Below are 14,462 nucleotides of genomic sequence, written 5' to 3'. Positions count from 1 at the left end.
TGTCTGCTGTTTATGAAACGTACCTTACAGCGAGTCTCTCCAGCCCCCTAAGGCTTCGCTCCCTCATTCTGGTTAAACTCCCCGCCTCCAAGTGAAGCACTTCCTCCACGACTAAATATCGATGTACAATAAGAATATGTGATGCTGGTATATGTAATCATGGTCACAGTATGAATGAATGAATGGTCTTTATTGTCATTGATATAGTACAGGTACCAAACAACGAAATTTGGGAGGGGGGGCTCCCCTGGTGCTAGGAAAAAAAAACTAAAAACAAGAAGGGAAAAGAGCTGGTTTACATAAATAAAGGCTATGTACACTATCCACTATACTATACTATACAAATAAAACACTGTGCTGTACTCTATGCTATGCTATACCTATTCTAACATTTCCTATCTCTGAACCTTATGTACCCGAGGGTTGTCATATTGCACATAGTGTTATTGCACATTCATTTAAAGTGTCGCAGTTTGCAGGTTTGAAATGTTCACAGTTGTGTTTCAGTATTGCACTTGATTTCAATCTAGTAGCTGCCATCAAATTGTCTAGATTGTCCAGGGCCTAGAACCTAGGTCTTTGCTGTGTTCAGGGCCTGAATGGCCCTGGGGTAGAAGCTGAGCTTCAGTCTGTTTGTCCTTGCGAACATGGTCCTGAACCGCCTGTCCGAGGGCAGCCGAGCAAATTGTTCGTACCCAGGGTGGGATGGGTCTCTGGAGATCTTGGAGGCCTTCCTGAGGCAGCGTGTGTTGTACAGCTCTTCCAGAGAGGGGAGGGGGGCACTACAGTATTACTTTTTGTCTCTTTATTTAGTATCTTCCTCCACTTCAGCTGTTGTCATTCCAGCCCTTCCAGAACAGCAGTTAGTAAGTAAACTGCCCTCCCCCAATCACACACATGTACACACACACACACACACACACACACACACACAGACTTTCTCTCTCTCTCTCTCTTCCCAGCCTTACAAAGAGGGGATTTTGGAATGTGCAACGCCCCAGAGTCCCTCAATTTAATTTCTATATATATATTCTATATTATATAATTACAAAGCAAAGTTACAGTGTAACAACATAATGTTATTAGACAGTTATTACACAGGTTATAAGAGTAATGTTGTCAAGTGGTGTTTCCCAACCCTTTCCCAGCCCAAGTACAGGGCTTTTAAAGTGATGCTGGTATATGTAACCATGGTGACAGTACAGGGCTTTTAATGTGATGCTGGTATATGTAACCATGGTGACAGTACAGGGCTTTTAATGTGATGCTGGTATATGTAACCATGGTGACAGTACAGGGCTTTTAATGTGATGCTGCCACTGCCTCCGTGTGTTTTTCCCTCAGAGTGGCATTGCATAGTTACTAAATGGTGCAAACTATAATATTATTATACATATTATGTACACAAATACCTTTAACCTCATAAGTCACCTTTACCTAATGTCTGGTGTCCCACTTCAACAATGTAAACTGGACACTACAATTTGCCAAAGATTGAGATGTTTAATGTGCAGCATTTAAATGTAAAACGTTTTCTAAAATGCAGAAAATTTCACTTTTTTTTAATCAATCTGGTAAAAGTGTATCAGTCCTTATCGCGCAGAAAGGCATACGCAAGTCCATTTCCATTCACCTTCACAACACATTTGAAAGAATCTAATTGGTTCATGATCACATAAAATTAGTGCTGTTAATCTATTTATTTATATTTTTTCATACAAAAGTGTATATTTATTTCAGATACTGTAGTGGAAGATATCTTCATCTGCAGTGAAGTAGCCGCCATCTTCTTCACTTTGATTGGTCCAATGTCATGAATGTAACCAACGACTCATCATCATTACAACCCAGTATACAAATCACCTGTTTACAGTGTTATCTGCGTTTGCTATCTACGCAAGTCAGTATATATATATTTTTTAACGCATTAAGGTTTCCAGATTAAACGCGAGCGTTAACGCGTTAACATTGACAGCCCTACATAAAATAGGTAACATAAAATAGGTAACATAAAATAGGTCATATAAAATAGGTCACTTAAAATAGATTAGATTTGTGTTGTCGTAAAGAATATCATTGAATCCAAGTTTTTTATTTAAATAAAGGACTACGTGGTGAGATTATTTTCTCTGTTCCCACAATGCCAAAGCCCTGAATGGCATTCAGCGGGGTCGAGCTAACACAGGACGTTCAGAATGGAAAAAAGACAACAGGACAGACAGGTTGTCTCTGGCATGTTTCTATCTGGAACATCTACAACTTGCCATCCCTCTGCTGTTGCGAGTGTCAGAGTGGACTGAAGCACGTCGATGTCCCAACACTCTAGAATAGGTGATGTCCCAACACTCTAGAATAGGTGATGTCCCAACACTCTACAATAGGTGATGTCCCAACACTCTACAATAGGCTCCTTCCCTGGTCTCCTCTCCTTCATGGTCAGCGATACAGCATATCAGTGGCTTGTTTAAAGAGCTCCTACAGTAATGAAATCTATCTGAGGCCAGGAAGGAAAGGCTACGGTGAAGGAGGCTTGTTTAGGCGACTGGGAGGTTCTAGTAGGCCACTGGGGGGGGGGGGGGGGGAGGCTGCTGAGAACTGGTGCCATGTGTTTTTTTGGAGTGGTCCTCAGAGCTGAAGGTCCCTTTCCCCCAGGGAAGCAAAGCAGCTGTCCACACTCTCCTCGGACACCTCCTCCAGACTGGACGGACTCCACTTGGGGCTCTGGTCTTTGTCTATCAACACTGTTCAAAGAAAAAACAGAACAACAATCAATAACTATAACACTTAATGTCCACAGCAATTTGATTTGGAGGAGTTTGTTCCAACTAATAGGTAATAAACAGTATAATTGTGCAGAATTGTATGTATTTGTAAAAAGGTGACCCAGGTGTTTGAATTCTGTGGTAACCGCCTATCATCATGTTTGGTTTAAGGGGTTAGGTGGCTACAGCAGAATTTAGAGTACTCAGTGATTGTTACATCACTTTGTTGATGAGTCAAATATCTTACCAGCTCTCACACCCTCATAGAAGTCTTTGCCTCGCTGCAAAAACAAGGACAGAAACGCGTGACACACACACACACACACACACACACACACACACACACACACATATAAATATATATATACCAGCTTTAAATCAATTAGACCAGGAGAAGGGTCTCCATTGAGAGCTGGTCCTTGTCAAAACCGATTTAACGACTAAACAGCATTACCTTCTCACGAAAAGATACTGTGAATCAATACGAGAAAGTGTGATGAGAAAAGGTATTTAAGCGAAGGCGTTAGGGCCTCGGGCCTCTTGACACACACCATACAAGCCTGAGTGAGTCTGTACTCCATCACCAGCACCTCCTGCAGACTCATAGTAGCTCCCGCCTGCAGCTGCTTGAAGGTGATCTTCAACGACGTGGGAGACATCTGAGAAAGAGTCTGAGACATGGACACACACACAGTCATGTGAGAAAGGCTCTGAGACACGGACACACACACACAGTCATGTGAAGGACAAGGACACACACACACACAGTCATCTGAGACATGGACACACACAGTCATCTGAGAAAGAGTCTGAGACATGGACACTCACACACAGTCATCTGAGACATGGACACACACACACAGTCATCTGAGACATGGACACACACACACAGTCATCTGAGACATGGACACACACACACAGTCATCTGAGACATGGACACACACACACAGTCATCTGAGACATGGACACACACACACACAGTCATCTGAGACATGGACACACACACACACAGTCATCTGAGACATGGACACACACACACACAGTCATCTGAGACATGGACACACACACACAGTCATCTGAGACATGGACACACACACGCACACAGTCATCTGAGACATGGACACACACACACAGCCATCTGAGACATGGACACACACACACACAGTCATCTGAGACATGGACACACACACACAGTCATCTGAGACATGGACACACACACACAGTCACCTGAGACATGGACACACACACACAGTCATCTGAGACATGGACACACACACACACAGTCATCTGAGACATGGACACACACACACAGTCATCTGAGACATGGACACACACACACAGTCATCTGAGACATGGACACACACACACAGTCATCTGAGACATGGACACACACACACAGTCATCTGAGACATGGACACACACACAGTCATCTGAGACATGGACACACACACACAGTCATCTGAGACATGGACACACACACACAGTCATCTGAGACATGGACACACACACACAGTCATCTGAGACATGGACACACACACACACACAGTCATCTGAGACATGGACACACACACACACAGTCATCTGAGACATGGACACACACACACACAGTCATCTGAGACATGGACACACACACACAGTCATCTGAGACATGGACACACACACACACAGTCATCTGAGACATGGACACACACACACAGTCATCTGAGACAAGGACACACACACACAGTCATCTGAGACATGGACACACACACAGTCATGTGAAGGACAAGGGAGAAGGCCAGGAGTATCTTGGCAGGCAGCTCCCGTCCTTTATTCAGACAGTTTGAGCTCATGAGCTCTGGGAGGCGCTATAGAGTTCCCCTGGCAACTAGAAATACATTCAAGAAGTCCTTCAGTCCCGAGTTCCATTAGCATCCTTAATTCTGCAAAGTGACCAACAAGACGGAAGCCACAGACATGAACTGTTCTGATGCGTTTCTAATGTGCAGCCCTGCCCTGGAACATTGTACAGCTTTAGTAGCAACACACGTTTCCTTACATGCAAAAACTTCCTCTCTACACCAGTTGTTATGGAGGAGTGGAGTAATGTCAGTCAGGACGACTGGTGTGTTGGTGACGAGGTGGAGGAGGAGGAGGAGGAGGTGGAGGACGAGGAGGTGGAGGAGGAGGAGGTGGAGGAGGAGGAGGTGGAGGAGGAGGAGGAGGAGGAGGAGGAGGTGAAGGAGAAGATGTATGGAGAAAATATGAATAACGAGGAGACAAAGACACAGACGAGGAGCTGCCGAAAAGGGAGAGAAGAGAAAGAGTTAGAGGAGCGAAAGAGAAGAGACAGAATGAGGGAGGAGGAGGAGGAGGAGAGGAGGGAGTGTGAGGAGAGCTGGGAGACGGAGAGAGAAGAGTTGACGAGGGAGGAAGTGGGTGACGGAGAGACAGAGCTGGAGGAGAAGAGGAAGAGGATAGAGAAGCCGATGATGATCCAGAGGCAGAGAAAGAAGAGATATGCGATGGAGAGATTGGGACAGATGAATGTGGCGGGATGGCGAGACTGGAGCAGGAAGGAGAAATAAATCATGAAGGAGAAGCCGTGGGGGGAGGTAGAGGAAACAGTGGAGGGAACAAAACAACACAGTCTTCAGGAGAGAAGGAGTAACGACAAGACAAGAGATAAGGAAGAGAGGGAGGAGGGAGGAGGGAGAGGAAAGGAGGGACAGGAAAGTATATTGAATTGTTAATGGAACAACACACTGAGAGGGGAAGCAAGAGAAAGGAAAAAGAGAGCAATTACAGAGAAGACAGCAAGAAGAGATGCGGAGAAAAACTGAATTGGAGAAAATTAAAGATCTGGAAATGAATAGAGAGGAGGTGACGCACGCACGCACGCACGCACGCACACACACACACACACACACACACACACACGCACACACACACACACACACACACACACACACACACAAACCTAATCCACTAGGCACAGACCTACAATCAGATTAGCCTCCATATTAGCCCCCCTCCAGCCATAACCTCCACCGTCATGCAGACACAACAGATCTGATCCAGGATCTTGACGTCGTCTGCTCTTGAGCTGAACGTGCTAGGACGGCCTGACCTGGCCATGTTGCCAGTTGTTTTAAATGCTTTAAATAAATCCCTTGAACTTTGTTATGTTTTGATATGTTTTGATATGACAAATTTGAAGTGGTCAGTTTATGAAAATAATACCATAGAATACTAAATAAAATATTAAAATAATAGCCCTCTAGCGTTTGCCGCCATATTGTGACACCCCCCCCCCGCCCCCAAAGTCCAATCAAAAATGAATAAATATTAGCATCATAAAACAGCAATTTGGAGAAATGCAACACCAGCACACTTAAAAAAACTAACAATGTTAGTTGTAATGTACAGTTCTGCAGCCTACTGTTTGTTCTGCATCGGATATGTGTGAAATTGCTGCTGTTCCGTAGTAGTCTGTTTGTATTCTCTGATGTTGTCTGAGTTTGTTTAACACTCAGAAACAGCATTTTTATTCACATTCACATGGCTTTTCTGCTCTCTGGTAAACGAATGATAATGATATTCCAACTGCCCAGTTAAATCCAATCTATTATTTGGCATTCAGTGACATGCTTTTTAAATTATATAACACAGAATATTAGTCAACATTAATATTTAGGGAAGAAAATAAGCCTACTTTTTTTGATGGGGGGGGGGGGGGGGGGGGCGGTAAGAGGCCTGGATAATGGACAGGGGGGCGCTGGCCCAAAAAAGGTTGAGAACCACTGGTCTAGAGTCTCGTCCCCCAAGCCAGAAATCTCACATGATAGATAGATAGATAGATAGACTTTATTTGTCATTGCTACAGTACAGGTACCAAACAACGAAATTTAGGAGGGGAGGCTCCCCTGATCAGGGTAGTAGTACCCTGACTGACCTGTAAGAGGCAGCTATTTGTGACAGTGCAAATAAAGTGCCGAAGAACGAAAAGAAGAAGACGCGTCAGTCAGCTCGCTTCTTGATTGGCTACATTCCATTCCATGTCACAGTTGGACTCAGGAGTTCCGTTTTGCCCACACAAGAGGACTTTTGATCGTAAATATTGAACACGTTTAATATTTATGATCGTCTGCCCCGACCATTTTCCGAGCAGATTGTTGGGAGAAATTAACTCTTCACACACCTCACACCACAGGATAATCTTGTAGGATAATCTTTAGAGCCATCCGATAATCGGGCGTTTGCTGTCCTTAACCCTAACCCGGAAGGGGGGAAATCGGGCCATAATCGGACAGATTATCTTTATGTGTGTACCAGGCTTGACTGTAGGGAGAGATTCTTTGTCCTCCTCATCCTTCTCTTTGAAGACGAGCAGGTACATATTCATGATTTACAGAACCAGTGTACTCCTTCCAACAGCACACACACAGGATTCTGGCGTGTTCACAGTCAGTCACAAAACCAAACAAAGCCCATCTCATTAGCAACACCATCTGTGCCCAATGATGAATAGACAGACAGTCTATGAATGGTGATCTATTTTTAATGTAGTGAGTCGGTTAACCAGACGATACCTGTTCATCTGTTCTTATGGCAACAGGCACAGTAATTATGCCCAATGTATCCATAGCCTAACATGAAAGTCCAGCACTTCAATTGATCTATCTCTGACAGGAATTCACTTTCACAGCTTTCAAGGCAAAAGCACTGCCTGCCTGGCATTGCACTTCAGATGAGGTTTCTTATCATTGCCCAACAGGGGACTTTGCTCAGCCACTGTAAAATATGTGCAGTAGTAAATTAATAGAATCAGTGCATGAAATTACACACCCGCCAAATGTGGTTACATTTTGGAATCTGTCAGTCTGAACAGTCGTGTTGGCAGGTAGCCAACAAGGGTTAGAGAATAATTTTTAACACTAGGACAGCCGCACCATGTTCACCTACACTTAGGGTGTGTTCTCACTAGAACATTTGCTTCACTTGAAACGGAGTTTAGGATAAAGTTCGCTTTGCTCTGCGTCGTTTGGAGAGGTGAGAACGCACATTCGAAGTAACTCCCGGAGCAAACACCCGTCGGATGCTCCGCTTGAAAAGGGTGGTTTCGCTCCGGTTAGAAACGACGCATCCATCACTTTGCTTCTCTTCGCTTTTGGTGAGAACGCTGCTCGAGGCAGTCCATAGGAAAACAACAGCGCATGCGTGTTGATCTGGATAAGAGCGGGACAACGGGGCAATTCTAAATTTTTCTGAGAATGGGAAGCTGCTACTGACACACAAAGATCACTAGATGGCGCATTCTATTCAAATCGCCTACCTCCAATTTGACAGTATTTGTCCTAAAACTAGTAATATATTCACTTGTACTCACTCATTAAATCTTTTGTTTCTGGGGATGACTTGTGAGAGACTTTTTTTTATTTTTATGTTTAATATATATTAAATAATAATATTATTATATATATTATTTTATTATGGAATATTTGTATATCTTCATGTGATGGCATTGGTTCTGAACCCACCTTGGCCTAACTATGGGTTCTGAACCCACCTTGGCCTAACTATGGGTTATGAACACACCTTGGCATGCTTCTGAGTGAAGGCCGAGCCGTCCTTGCGGAGGTTCTCCAGAATGCCCTCCACGCTGCCGGAGCTGAACAGCCTGAAGGCGTCAGGACAGAGACAAGGCACGTCAGCGTACAGTACAGGTACACTCAACACACATTGTGATGTTAGAATTATAAGGTTCTATCTCCATTTTGGTCAATTTTTTTTTTTTTACATAATCTGATCCGTTAGGTGTTTATTAATGCCTGTGTGGTGTTATTATTAAAATTTCGACATTGTTTTTGTTAGTAATTCATCAAATACAAAGGTTCCATCTCACAAAACATAATGGAATGTAAAAACTTTGACGCTCAATATCTCTGAACTACCCTAGACGGAGATAGAACCTTATCATTCTAAACTCACGACATATAGACACACAATCATGGAATCGGCACCATTGATTATGATTTTCATCATCAACACCTACATAATAAACCCTAACCCAAATAAATTATTCATTGAGAAAACATCCAAAGGTCAACGCATTTCCTGTAAAAAGAAATGCAATACTGTTTTATAACAACGGCTGTGATGATGAGAACAGAAATGTAAAAACCCACGTTGATCATAAAAGCTTGGTAGTCGTGACTATAAATCAACTAGGCGATCTCAACGGGCCTCTTTCAACTTACCAGAATTGCCGCAACTTAACAAGTTTATTACCCAGGCAATGTGTTCTAGAGTGTAAACGTCCCTGGTAACACCTGTAGGCTACTTTTCTATTCTTCGTGAGCTGCTGTAATAAACTTGACTGTGCCGCCAATCTATCTGAGAAGGTCAGGCTGATAAGACAAACCATTCTCCTTTCAAACATCCTTCACAGCTCTCGTCACCACCTTGTGGCGGCTTCCGGCCTTGCATCTGCTGCAGTAGTGGCATTGACATTGACATTGACATTTTTGGCATTTAGCAGACGCCTTATTCCAAAGCGACTTACAATCAATACATTTGAATACTAAGCATGAGAATCATCAATCCACCAGTCGTAGCAGGAAGAGTAATCTAGCTCAGGCCCGGGGCCATTAATAGAAGGAAAAACCTTCTCCGATCACCTTCTTCTAAAACCTAGTTGTTTTTTTGTTTTAGTTTTTTCACTGGAGAAACAGAGAAACAGTACAAGGGGGGCAATAGAAGTTCTTAGGGACTCAGTAGAGGGGAAAGCGGGTGTCTTTAGGAGACGTAGTGGTGAGGGGCAGAAGATGTCTCAGGAGGAGCAGTTAAGGTGTAACCTGAAGAGATGGGTCTTCATTGAGACCAATTACTTCTACCACAGTAATGTCGGCCCACTGTACCGAGTGTATCCCGGTGCCTAACACACTTGCGTCCTTATACCGATATACATACGGTGCTGTGAAAAAGTATTTGCCCCCCTTCCCAATTTCGTCGTCTGTTTTTGCTTGTTTGTCACACTTAAATGTTTCAGATCATCAAACCATCTTTAACGTTACACAAAGATAACCTGAGTAAATAGAAAATGCAGTTTTTAAATGATCATTTCATTTATTGAAGTCAAAGAGTTATTTAAAACATATAGGGCCGGTTTCACAGACAAGGCTTAAGCCTAATCCTAGACTAAAAAACATCTTCAATGGAGATTTTACATTGAAAGTGTGATTTAGTCCAGGACTAGGCTTAAGCCTTGTCTCTGAAACCGGCCCATAATCACCCATGTGAAAAAGGAATTGCCCCCTAAACCTAATAACTGGTTGGGCCACCAGACGTCGACTAGGCCACTCCAAAACCTTCATTTTGTTTACTCAGGTTATCTTTGTGTAATATTAATTGGTTTGATGATCTGAAACATTTAAGTGTGACAAACATGCAAAAACACACGAAATTGGGAAGGGGGCAAATACTTTTTCACAGCACTGTCTAGGTCTGGTGGAACCTGGCAGGACAGGGATGGAGGCAGAGAGAGAGGGGTTATCAGAGGGCTTACCTATCAATCAGCTCTGTGTGCTGCTCAAGGACAAATGGCTTGTCTGCATCCAGAGAGCTCTGTTGACAGAGAACACATGGATACTAGTTAACATATGCACTCACGCACGCACGCATGCACAATGATGACTTGGCATACAGTAGTGTTGAGCTATATTTAGTTTTTGCAATATACTGCAATAAAATACGCATTTTCTGCAAATACCTGTGTCTGGTAGGAGTCCAGTACTCTGGTGACGTCATCAATGGAAGGAGACCTCAGGTGGACCAGCTCCTTCTCCAGGGCTGCCATCTGTTAAGAGAACGACAGGGTTCCTACAAGTTTCAACAAGTCAAATTTAAGACCTTTTTAGACCTTGTTTAGATCTATTTGAATGGAATTGTAGACCTATTCGCGACGCCATGTGAACCCTGACCTCCCACATTGTTATGCCTGCCCTTGGCCACGCCCCCATACCTTCTGTGACTCCACAAAGTGCGTAGCGACTCCGGCTCTCTGCACGTCGCGGCCTCTGAGACGGAAACCCGTGAGGGCCAGGAACAGGCCCAGCATGCCTTGCAGCCTGGGCAGGAAGTAGCCGCCTCCGACATCAGGAAACAGTCCTGCCAACATGAAGACAGATTGAGAAGAGGAAGAGGGGTTGGGAAATGTGACTGGTGTGAAAGCAGAGCATACGCCCCTCCCTTCACACAGGTTACTTCTGTTAGGATATATGTTTTTCAAAGGTCCTATTGTCCATTCTGTAGTACCAGCTGCTTAAATCATGATGTTACATATCTTATCAGTTTTCCTGTTTTAACATGCACATTATCAATATTGTATCCTAAGAACACATACGACTCATTGTAAGCTACTGTCTGGGAACTGTCTGATGACCATGAATCCAGGTGTTGTAAGAACCGCTAAAAAAACTCTCACGTCTAACACAAGACAACACTCCATTCATAGTTCTAGAACATTCTAATAGGCCATTCAGCTCTTACATCATAGTGGCCAAAAGGGTAAGAACTCTGTGTCTTGTGAAAATATATAATGTGTTGTAATCTGAAGAAGAAGAAACACCTTTCCTCTGAGATTGACTCAGGGTTGGGTCCAGCTGTTGCAGCACTGCTTTGTACTCTACGTGTACTTTTCAATAAATATACCACTTGTGCAATAGAAAACATCTCTCCTCTTTCTTGGAGCAGTCAACAAAAGAACCGATTCTGATTTTATTCTAACACTTCTAAAGGCCAATGCACACGGCGTGCGATTTTGTCGCACCTCCGAATTCTAAACCATTGTTTTGAACGAGACAATGCACACGGCGTGCAATGCGCTATTGTCGCACGACAACATTCGATTCTCCATTCACACCAATTGAAATAATTCAAAGAATTGAGAATCGAATGTTGTCGTGCGACAAAATCGCACGCCGTGTGCATTGGCCTTAAGAGTTTCTGTCTGCAGAGCTACGGCTGGTAATCTACCATAGAAGGAACTATGTTAGGATTAACAGCATCAACAGCTTTGGGGATCCTAATAAATCACTTCAAGTCAAACAATAAGAGCATCAAAGCAGTGCACAGGGCCTAGAGACACACATTCATTTCGTTGTACCCCTGTAAGGTTGAATCTAATCTAATCTATATTAGGATTAACAGCATCATATATATAATATATATATATATATATATATATATATATATATATATGTTACGGTACATGTGGGAAAACTAGGGTTAGGGTTAGGTGCTAGGGTGCTACGGTTAGGGTTAGTTGACGTAGCACCTAACCCTAACCCTAGTTTTCCCACATGTACCGTATTCCCACATGTACCGTAACATATATATATATATATATATTATATTATCACATTATAATTTGTATGTAATTAAGTGAATGTTACAATAATGGTTCGATGATGTATGAATTGTGAGTATTCCTGTTGGAAATATGATGATGCCATAGGAGAGAAGTAAATCATTTGTTGTGTGGCGTCACATATTCCACATGGAAGGTGAGTGTTGAACAGAGTCCGTTGCGATGGCAGGAACACGGATTACCCTGCTTGACCTGATTCTAGGATGATGAAAATGTAATATTATAAATGCAGATTATCTGCACTGTTGAAGGTCGGAGCGAGGGGGGGATTCTCTTAATCCTAGAGTGGAGGGGGTGAATGGAGGGGGCTGTCATAGGGGGGGTGGGGGGGGAGGCATCCAAGCACCATGACAGATGGACAGCACATTGTTGTGTGCATAGGGTTCAACTCAATCCTGCTACCAGATCACTGGCTAAGTGTAAAAACATGTGTTCCTATTTGCCCAAAGTTTTCGGTGTGTGTAACCAGACAACACACTCAGACAACACACTCAGAGAAGCCAGATTAAATCAGACAACACACTCAGAGAAGCCAGATTAAATCAGACAACACACTCAGAGAAGCCAGATTAAATCAGACAACACACTCAGAGAAGCCAGATTAAATCAGACAACACACTCAGAGAAGCCAGATTAAATCAGACAACACACTCAGAGAAGCCAGATTAAATCAGACAACACACTCAGAGAAGACAGATTAAACTGTCTTGGTCTTTTTCAGCGTAGACAATAACCAAAAGGCAAACATCCTAATCAGATTGTTGCCCTGCTTCAAGTTCACACTTCAGCCATGCTAGAGATTGTGTGTGTGTGTGTGTGTGTGTGTGTGTGTGTGTGTGTGTGTGTGTGTGTGTGTGTGTGGAGGAGGGGAGGGGGGTGTACAACATACCAAGTGAACTGCACCAGTGAACAGAAGAGGGGTAAAGTACCACTAGTACAACAAGTTGATTATGACCTTAACTGATGACCAGCCTGTCTCAGAGCTCTCCTGCCTACATACAATTCTAGAGCCCCCGACCAACATCCAGCTGCTTTCAGAATCAGATTCAGAATTATTTGTATTAAGTATATTTGTATTAAGTATATTTGTATATATATACAGGAAATAGACTTGGTGAGGTTGCTGCATAGGATACAAAAAAACAACAATATCTAAGCCAAAATAGTTTAAAAAGACAATGGCAAAAAGGGCAATAGAACAATGATTATGTAGGCTGTAAATTACAGTAAATGTAAAACTAACATATATTACACTGTCGGTTGTCTGTGTGTGCGTGTGTGTGTGTGTGTGTGTGTGTGTGTGTGTGTGTGAGTGTGTGGTGGTGGTGTGGTGTGTGTGTGTGTGTGAGTGTGTGGTGGTGTGGTGTGTGTGTGGTGGTGTGGTGTGTGTGTGTGTGTGTGTGTGTGGGGGGGGGTGGGGGGTGGAAGTCCCAGGGTCAGTGAGAGGCAGGGGGCTTGTTTGTGAGGCTCACTGTCATGGGGAAGAAACTGTTCAGGTGGCGCAAGGTTTTGGTCTTGATACCGGAACTGGAAGCTTTTTCCAGATGGAAGTCTTTAGAAGAGGTGGTGACTGGGGTGGGAGGGGTCAGCCATGATCTCTCCTGCTCTCTTACTGGTCCTGGAGTGGAACAGCTCTCTTACTGGTCCTGGAGTGGAACAGCTCTCTTAATGGTCCTGTAGTGGAACAGCTCTCTTACTGGTCCTGGAGTGGAACAGCTCTCTTAATGGTCCTGGAGTGGAACAGCTCTCTTAATGGTCCTGGAGTGGAACAGCTCTCTTAATGGTCCTGGAGTGGAACAGCTCTCTTACTGGTCCTGGAGTGGAACAGCTCTCTTACTGGTCCTGGAGTGGAACAGCTCTCTTACTGGTCCTGGAGTGGAACAGGTCCAGGACAGATGGCAGGTTGCAGCCGATGACCTTCTCGGCTGACCGAATGATCTGCTGTAATCTGCCTCTGTCCTTGGCAGCGAACCAGACGGAGATCGATGAGCTGAGGATGGACTCCATGATGGACGTGTAGAACTTGTGGCCAATATTGAATTTCTTCAGCTGCAGCAGGAAGAACGTCCTCTGTTGGGCCTTCTTGGTGGTGGAGGTGTGGAGGGGATGTTCTCCTCCCACCTGAGGTCTTGTGAAATGATCGCCCCCAGGAATCTGAATGACTCCACACCGCTAAATTGGGGAGTCACACATGATAAGATGATGCCGAATGCATTAATGTCAAGCCACCAGAATCAACCGTTTAACAGTTGGCTCCTAAAACTAATTGGGAGGGAAAAAAAACTAGCAAC

The 14,462-nt window shown here is 43.8% G+C and overlaps 1 protein-coding gene across 2 annotated transcripts in view; it reads right to left on the bottom strand.

Annotated features, from left to right (window-relative positions):
* Positions 1-1,495: 1,495 nt before the first annotated feature.
* The window catches only part of hibch (3-hydroxyisobutyryl-CoA hydrolase), a 29,341-nt gene continuing 16,374 nt past the window's right edge, over positions 1,496-14,462 (bottom strand). For both annotated transcript variants that reach the window (XM_080527845.1, XM_080527846.1), the window contains exons 8-14: positions 10,765-10,910; positions 10,513-10,599; positions 10,309-10,367; positions 8,340-8,421; positions 3,314-3,433; positions 3,010-3,043; positions 1,496-2,741 (exon numbers count right to left, since the gene is read on the bottom strand). In XM_080527845.1, the coding sequence (XP_080383971.1) occupies positions 2,626-2,741; positions 3,010-3,043; positions 3,314-3,433; positions 8,340-8,421; positions 10,309-10,367; positions 10,513-10,599; positions 10,765-10,910 (644 nt within the window). In that variant the 3' untranslated portion in view covers positions 1,496-2,625. The remainder of the gene's footprint in view (positions 2,742-3,009; positions 3,044-3,313; positions 3,434-8,339; positions 8,422-10,308; positions 10,368-10,512; positions 10,600-10,764; positions 10,911-14,462) is intronic.

The sequence above is a fragment of the Nansenia antarctica genome, assembly GCF_963989245.1.
Source record: "Nansenia antarctica genome assembly, chromosome: 3".
NCBI classification, from domain to species: Eukaryota; Metazoa; Chordata; class Actinopteri; order Argentiniformes; family Microstomatidae; genus Nansenia; species Nansenia antarctica.
Note: the sequence above shows the minus strand (reverse complement) of the source record. Positions and strands in the feature narration are given on the sequence as shown.